Consider the following 9450-nt stretch of genomic DNA (forward strand, 5'->3'; position numbering starts at 1 on the left):
AGATGATGGCATCTCTCGCTCCCTGTCTTGCTAAGAGATTGGGCGTCCAGATCTGAGAAATTTCTGTGTTCATCTTGGACTGAAGGATGCTGTAGGAATATTTCTACTCTGTATTTAGCTATATGGTTATTATACCAATCAATCTCAGTTTTTACAAACATCTTTATTGAGAAATGATTTAAATACTGTAAAATTCTATGATTCAAAGTGTATGATTTAGTGGTTTTTAACATATTGATGGAGTTATGCAACCATCACCACAGTCTAATTCCAGAACATTTTCATCACCTCAAAAAGTCACCATAAACAGTGACTCCCTAGACTGAACCCACCCTCTACCCCACCCTAGGCAACCACTAATCTACTTTCTGGTTTTATATATTTACCTATTCTGGACTTTTCGAATCAGTGGAATCATATAATATATGGCCTTTAGGGTTTGGTTTCTTCTACTCAGCATAATGTTTTACATGTTTATCTATATGGTCGTATGCATCATACTTTTTTATTGCTAAATAATATTCCGTTTTAAGGATATAACACATTTTATTTATCCTTTTACCGGTTGATGTCCATTTGGCTTGTTTCACTGTTTTTCTATTACGAATAATGCTGCTAAGGAACATTCGAGTCCAGTTTTTTGTGTTGACATATATTTTCATTTCTTTTGGGTATATACTGAGGAGTGAATTGCTGGGTCATATAGTAACTTTACGTTTAATATTTCGAAAAAATGCCAGACTATTTTCCAGAGTGACTGGACCATTTTACATTCCCATCAGCAGTGAATAAGGATTTTAATTTCTTCACATCCTCACAAACATTTTTTATTATCTTTTTAAGTATAGCCATCATTGTAGGTATGTAGTGATATCTCATTGTGGTTTTGATGTGCATTTACCTAATGGCTAATTATCTTAATTAAATTTTGAGGCCATATATTTTAACGAACAATTATAGTGATGAAACATAGCATTCTATTTTAATATTATCACATAGTGTTTTTGAATAAAGTGGTAAAGAGAATATAGGCTGTCAAATGTCATACTTTGCAGGTGTACTTTGTTTCCAGTTCATCTTAAAAAATTCTAACTCGGCTACATAAAAGTAGAAACAAAAGTGAAAACTCCAGAGATAGTTTCATAGGACAAATTCCCCATAGGATAATAACACATACTTAGCTATTATCAAGTACAGGGCAATGAGACAAACCTTGTATCTCTTACTTATTACTTTTGTTTGAACAATTTGGTTTCTGCTGGGGGAATATCTAAGCTCCAGTTCTTCTAACATGAATAAAAAAAAAATAGCATCCACATCTGGAACTGAGACCACATGTGCCGGCTCCACAGGGTTTAGTAATTTTTTTGTTTTGAAACAAGGAGGCAGAAAACATAATGTGTTCCTACCCAAAGAGTCCACATTTGCAATAAAATTTTAAAAATGAATGGAGTGATTTTATTTTTGGATGATATACAAAACTGTTAAATGAAATTAGAAATTGCAGTTTAAACAGTGGCATCAATTAAGAAGATTTTCTGGGAACACAATCTGGTGCAGCCACTCTGGAAAACAGTATGGAGGTTACTCAAAAAATTAAAAATAGAACTACCCTACGACCCAGCAATTGCACTACTAGGTTATTTATCCAAGGGATACAGGTATGCTGTTTCAAACATACATGTTTCAACCCCCATGTTTATAGCAGCACTATCAACAATAGCCAAAGTATGGAAAGAGCCCAAATGTCCATCGATGGATGAATGGATAAAGAAGATGTGGTGTGCATATATATATACACACACACACACACACACACACACACACACACACACACACAATGAAATATTACTCAGCAATCAAAAAGAATGAAATCTTGTCATTTGCAACAACGTGGATGGAACCCGAGGGTATTATGCAAAGTGAAATTAGTCAGTCAGAGAAAGACAAAAATCATATGACTTCACTCATATGAGGACTTTAAGAGACAAAACAGATGAACATAAGGGAGGGGAAACCAAAATAATATAAAAACATGGAGGAGGACAAAACAGAAGAGACTCTTAAATATGGAGAACAAACAGAGGGTTATGGGAGGGGGTGTGGGAGGGGGAGATGGGCTAAATGCGTAGGGGGCATTAAGGAATCTACTCCTGAAATCATTGTTTTACAATCTGCTAACTAATTTGGATGTAAATTAAAAAAAATAAAATTAATAAAAAAAGATTATTAAAAGAAAAAAAAGATTTTTAAGCACTTCTTTCCTTGACCTGGATTTCATTTTATTTTTTAAACAAAAGGGCCTAATATGTACATCAGTGAAACAACTGGATATAATATTTACATAACCCATTTTAAATTATGGTCCAAATGCTGTATTTAAGCTCAATAAAATGTAAACCAATCCTGTAAATAAAATTTAAAAAGGACAAATCCATATACCATTTCTGGTATTTTCCCTGCCAGTCAGCTCTGGGACCACAGAATGAGAGGAAACTGCTCTTGTCCACCTTTTATAGGAAGCATAATAAACCAGGAAAATGGCATCTAAAAGGCACATTAATCAGTTTCCCCAGTTTAATGGTGAAAGTACTGAGAAATGAAACAGCAGAACCACACATTAAAAACATTTAAGAACTAAAAAGTGTAATCAATGTTTTGTTAACTAAAAAGAAACAAAGCTTTTAAATCTTTTTTAAAAGCTTATTTATTTATTTATTTATTTATTGAGAGAGAGAAACAGAGCACATGAGCGTGGGAGGGGCAGAGAGACAGAGAATCCCAAACAGGTTCCTTGCTGTCAGCACAGAGCCTGATGTAGGGCTCAAACTCACGAACTGTGAAATCATGGCCTAAGCCTAAGTCAAGAGCCGGACACTTACTCAACCGACTGAGCACCCAGGCACCCCAAGAAACAAAGCTTTTAAACTGAAAGAGAGAGCTATTATTGATGAATGATTGTCTATCTGTAGGCCTTTATATAAAGATCTGTTCCCTCTCCAAGCAATTAAACATGGTAAAATGAGCTAAAGATTTCAGATTTTTAGGCTGGGCACAAGTAAGAATTTACTGACAAATAGATTAAATAGCCACATGAAGTGTCTTCAAAATAATTGACTTAGATAATATTTACCTAAATACAGGTAACAAGGAAATTTCTGGCTTTGGGATTCTGTCACACTTTTTTCCCCTCTTCCTACGCTAGATCCGGGGCAAGAGGAGGAGAAATGAAAGAGTGGCCAATGCCCTCTTTTTATTTTTTAATTTAATGTTAATTTTTATTATTGAAAAAATTTTAATTCCAGTATAGTTAACACGCAGTGTTATATTAGTTTCAGGTGTACAACACAGTGACTCAACAATTTCATTCATTGCTCAGTGTTCATTGTAAGTGCACTCTTCCTCCCCTTCCCCTATTTCACCCATGCCCCACCCACTTCCCCTCTGGTAATCATCAGTTTGTTTTCTATGGTTAAAGAGTCTGTCTCTTTGTCTCTCTTTCTCTCTCTCTTTCTCTCTTTTTTCCTTTGCTCATTTGTTTTGTTTCTTACATTGTACATGAGTGATATCATATAGTATTTATCTTTCTCTGAATTATTTCACTTAGCATAACACTCTACAGATCTATCAACGTTGTTGTAAATGGCAAGATTTCAATATTTTTATGGCTGAATAATATTCCATTCATATGGGTCACATGGTAACTTTATATATACACAATGAAATACTATATACATACATATATATATATATACATATACATGTATATACATGTATATACTATATATATATATATATATATATATATATATATATATATATCCATTCATCTATCAATGGATACTTGGGCTGCTTCCATTATTTGGCTATAGTAAATAATGCCACTATATACATAGGGGTGCATGTATTCCTTTTAATTAGCATTTTTGTATTCTTTGGGTAAATGCTCAGTAGTACATTTGCTGGATCATAGTAATTTTAATTTTAACTTTTGGAGGAACCTCCATGCTGTTTTCCACAGTGGCTACATCAGTTTGTATTCCCACAAGCATAAGAGGGTTCCTTTTTCTCCACATCCTCACCAACACTTATTTCTTATGTTTTTGATTTTAGTCATTTTGACAGGTGTGAGGTGATATCTCATTTGCTTTGCATTTCCTTGATGACAAGTTATGATGAACATCTTTTCATGTCTGTTGTCCATCTGGGTATCTTCTTTGGAGAAATGTTTATTCATGTCTTCTTCTCATTTTTTAATTGGATTACTCATTTATTAAGTGTTAAGTTCTTTATATATTTTGGATACGAACCTTTATCATATATATCATTTGCAAATATCTTCCCCCATTCAGTGAGTTGCCTTTTAGTATTGTTGATTATTTGCTGTGTAGAAGTTTTTTTTATATTGATGTAGTTCCAATAGCTTATTTTTGCTTTTATTTCCCTTGTCTCAGGAGGATTCTATCATACTTTTTATAAAACATTAGAGACAACCTGAAATTTTTATTTAAAATGTTGCCTAATGAAAGTAATTTTACAAGTGTAAAGAAATATAAGACAGAAGTTAAACTATTTTGCATAAAAGGTTGTTATTTTACTAGACATATACTGTTTGTACTAAATTATAATCACAAAATGATCTTTATATTATTTATATTTTAGGGTTTGATGACACTTTCCAGACATAAAAAATTAAAGGAACTTTCTCTATCTGAGTGTTATAAAATCACCGATGTTGGAATTCAGGTAAGATAATTAAGGTCTTCTCTTAAAGAATTATGGTTAAAATTTAAGCACAAACTGAACAAACTTTATAGGTCAGAGTAGAAAAAATAACTGGATTATAAATATGCTGATTGAGACAAGGTAAACTGGACTTTAGACAGGTCTCCATAGCCTAAGGTGACTAAGGGAATTTATTTTCTCGTTTTTCCTCTCTACTCTCTCTCTTCCCAGTGTTAGACTCATGGGATAAATAAGGACTAACAACTTCCATATAGGACAAGGTTTTAACAAAAGGGGTTACAAAACATTTAGATGCCTGTAATCTACTAAGAGAAAAAGCCAAAAGGTTTTTCTAAGGTTAAACAATGATTTACCCTACTACAGTTCATTTAAAAGTTAAACGTACATTTACATAAAACTTTATCCATGAATACGATAAAGTCAGGCTCTTAAAAGGTCTTTGACAAGGTGACAGAACAAAGGTTATTAAAATAAAACAGTTAAATATTAACATTTCTAATACTGGGCTATCTATATATATATATTTAAATATATGAAATTTATTGTCAAATTGGTTTCCATAGGACACCCAGTGCTCATCCCAAAAGATGCCCTCTTCAATACCCATCACCCACCCTCCCCTCCCTGGGCTATATTTTTTATATGGTGATCAATTACACTGGAAACCTAGCATGGTGATGACATGGACTCTTAACATACACCAATTACTAACTAATTTTTAAAACATTCCATGGGATGAGAAAGTGCTGATCAAAATATGAGACTAGGGGCACCTGGGTGGCTCAGTCAGTTAAGCATCCAACTCTTGGTTTCAGCTCATGATGAGTGGTTCATGAGATCGAGCCCTGCATCTGACACTTTGCTGACAGTTCAGAGCCTGCTTGAGATTCTGTCTCCCTCTCTCTCTGCCCCTCCCCTGCTTGTGCTCTCTCTCTCAAAGATAAATAAGTAAACATTAAAACAAACAAAACAAAATACGAGGCTAAGTATTAGGAAGCCAGAGCTTTTTGCCATTTCTCTTTGATTCTATGGGTTCCAGGCATTTTTATTTTCGGTCCTTGAAACCTGAAAATTACACTATTTTTAGACACTCTTAGACTTTAAATAAAAGCCTTCTTCCATATGCTAACTACATGATCATTCAGATGAGTGGAAAAAAATGTAATTTTTTAAAAAATTGGTATGTATTTTTTCAGTGATCTAGAAGAGAAAATAAAAAGAGGGAATACAGGAGCACGGAAATACAAAATTATTTAATTATTAGTTACATAAGATCAGCTATTCTATTCAAGTTCACAAAATTTTTTTTTTCTCTTTCTCCTGCTTTTGGTGTGTATATGTATGTTGTGGCTGTTAATCAGTTTTACCTTTCTAAGGTTCCCAGTATACTCATACTTCTGGGCATATGACAATCTTTCTCCTCTGTGCCTCCTCCAGCCCAAGTATTAAGTCCCCAAAGAGAGGAGACAAAGAAGGTGAGAAGAGAAAATGACACAGAAACCTATTTCACAACTCCTTATTTGGATTTACAAAAGAGAGGGGAAGGGAGTAAAATAAGGTGATTATATTGAGATATTTACATTATCCACAATTTGTCAGGAATTTGCTTTCTTGTTACTTATAAAAGGTAACTATGGGAGATTCTCTTTTTAGCACAAGACATTGAAACTTACATTCAACATCATGATTTAATGAAAAAAATGAGATAAACATTTTTACCCTGGTTAGGTTTTGCAAGAGGCATGAACATAATCAGAATAAAAAATTACCTCATTTTAGTGTTTAACTGGAAACCGCAGCACATGCAGATTAAGTGTCTGGAGTCTCAGATGTACTGACTTAGGATCTGGTTTTAATTACTTCTTCCAGCTTCAGTCTTTTGTCTGAGAACATTAGACATTTAGTGATCATGTTAGACTAAAATTATTTGGTGCTCTTCAAAGGCACACGCATTTTGGAAAAGATGTTTGATGTAGTCATAACTGAGCATTTCTCAGGAAAACTTCTCCTTGAACATTTTATGAATTTAATTAAATAACAAACTGTCAAGTTTGGCAAAATAATTGGTTTAATTGGGATGTTGCAATATAGAGAAAATGGAAGTTGTCTTGTTACTTGGATAGAACCAACGGAACAAATGTAATTATTTACTCTAGTTGCTTTTATTTTTCTCTAGTTGCTTTTTCTACTCCCTTTATCTCGTTTATATTTCTCATTCCCTGTTTTTGGAATGAAGTATGCTGTAAATGCATTTTTGTAATGGTCATATATACGACCATATGTAGGTCCTTTGCAGCTAGACAAAATTTTTTTATTATTTCCGTGTTTGTAAGTTGAGGTAGCTGATTAAGAAAGGGCATTGGAGAGGAAAAAATCAAGGTTAGTCATGACTTACCACAAGGGCTTACACATGTATATGCAGGGAAAAGTGTGCGTACATATGTGCTTACATGAAGATATGTATGTAAATGTATACCTATGTATAGTATATGTGTGCAAATTAAATGTGTATATGTTTTAGCATATGTTAGATTGCATGTTTACATGCAGCGATGTGTATATCTGCATGTCTGGTATATGTGTGTAAATTAAATTATGTGTACACATTTTAGTGTATGTTAGATTACACACATATAGAGATGCTGTAAGATTATATATTTCTAGGCTAAGACCAGATAGTTAGTGATCAATATTCAAAGCAAATCATAAAAATTAGTCTGTTAAATAATTATCTTTTTGTTTATATTTTAATTTTAAAAATTAAATATCCATGTAAATTAAAAGGATCTTTTCTTACAAAAGTGTATAGACTAGCTCTCTGATAGCAAAGGCAATGGATATAATATTGGCAATGTGGGCCTAGCTATCCAAAATCCTTATTTTTATCCTGATTCTGCCTCTTACATAGCTACATAATCTTATGCACACAATTCACTTAGCTCCACAACAATTCATTGCTCCCATAGTGGCTATAATTGTGAGGCAGACAGGAACTAGCACCCTAGAACAGGAGTCATCTTTTCGTATAACCTTTCTGTAACATTTTCCTGTAAGCGTCAGATAGTTTACATTTTAGGCTTTGTAGGCCATACAGTTTGTGGTCACAACTGCTCAACTTTGCTACTGTAGAGTAAAAAACAGCCATAGACAACACATAAATAAATGACAGTGACTGTGTTCCAATAAAACTTTATGGAAAAATTGAATTTTATATAATTTTCACATGGCATGAGATATTATTCTTCTTTTGATTTTTTTCAACCACTTAAAAATGTAAAGGCCATTCTCAGAGTGAAGGCCATATAAAAACCAGTGACAGACAAGATTTGTCCTGCAAGTAAAAATTTGGCAGTTTGCCAACATCTGCTCTAGAGTCAGACAGAAGTTTACAGTTTTAGTCTGTCAAGATGTGTGACTTTGGACAAGTTAGTTTCCTCCTCTGGGCCTTGGATTCTTCACTTGTAAAAATGGGTGTAATAATAAAACAGTCTCCCTGTTGTGAGGATTAAATGATATAAAACATCTGAGTACTTAGCATGGTTTCTGACAGAATGCATGATGAATATTGCCTATTACTATGATTATTATTTAATGAAATAGAAACTAACATATACTAGTAAATAAAAAATAAACATATTTGGCATAATAGTTTGATAATTTGTTTACCTTAGTTAACCAGAGTCAGCAAGCAGGTAATCATGACAGCCAAACTACTCTAATGCTAAGGAGATAGTTTAGAATATGTTCTTGGAAGAAACAGCTTATTAGTTTTTACTTCTGTGAATGAATCATGTATTTTTCAGAGGCACTTAAATATAAATGACTAAATAAATTTACATATGTAAAAGCATTTAAAAAATCTAGAACACTACATAAATACAATTGCTATTTTCTTGAAAATAGAATAAGAGAACAAAACAGTTAAAAAGAAATTGGATTGCTGTTTTTCACTGGGATTATGATATTAAACATATTTTTTCAATATGCATAAATCTTCTCTTGAGACTTCTTTTTTTTTTTAATATATGAAATTTATTGTCAAATTGGTTTCCATACAACACCCAGTGCTCATCCCAAAAGGTGCCCTCCTCAATACCCATCACCCACCCTCCCCTCCCTCCCACCCCCCATCAACCCTCTTGAGACTTCTTTGACCCATGTTTATTTAGAAATGTGTTGCTCAACTTCTGAATATTTTAGGATTTTCTAGCTGTCTGTGTGATTTCTAGTTTATTTACTTTTTTTTAAAAAAATATTTATTTACTTATTTATTTAGTGATTTCTAGTTTAATTCCATCTTACCCTGAGAGCATATTTTGTCTGATTTCTAATCTTTTTTGTTAAGGTGTTATTATGCAGGAACACTATTTGTGTGGTAGTTAGATGTGTTGTGGGAGGTCTCATTCTATATTCATATGATTAAGTCTCGGTCTTCAAATGGGCCTGTGTCCCAGGACAGTGATCTTTACAAGTGCTTCCAACCCCTCTCCCTGCCTCTGCTACACTGAGGTAAGACAATAAGGTGAGAGGGGCTGGATTTGGGTATTTCCCTGACCCTTTGCTGGATTGGCTCTCATAAAACCCGTGTTGGGTAGGTTCTGGTAAAACAGTATCCCTTGAGGTCAAGCTTTTGTTAATGAGAACAGATGCTCTGGAGGTATCTTACAATGATTACTTTCCCTGTCCCCATGTAGGAAGCATGAG

General features: G+C 33.6%; 1 protein-coding gene across 2 annotated transcripts in view; it reads left to right on the plus strand.

The window, feature by feature from the left end:
• The window catches only part of FBXL13 (F-box and leucine rich repeat protein 13), a 210268-nt gene that overhangs the window by 175295 nt on the left and 25523 nt on the right, over nt 1–9450 (plus strand). For both annotated transcript variants that reach the window (XM_049642850.1, XM_049642851.1), the window contains one exon: nt 4663–4746. In XM_049642850.1, the coding sequence (XP_049498807.1) occupies nt 4663–4746 (84 nt within the window). The remainder of the gene's footprint in view (nt 1–4662; nt 4747–9450) is intronic.

This window comes from Panthera uncia, chromosome A2 (genome assembly GCF_023721935.1).
Source record: "Panthera uncia isolate 11264 chromosome A2, Puncia_PCG_1.0, whole genome shotgun sequence".
In the NCBI taxonomy this organism is placed as follows: Eukaryota; Metazoa; Chordata; class Mammalia; order Carnivora; family Felidae; genus Panthera; species Panthera uncia.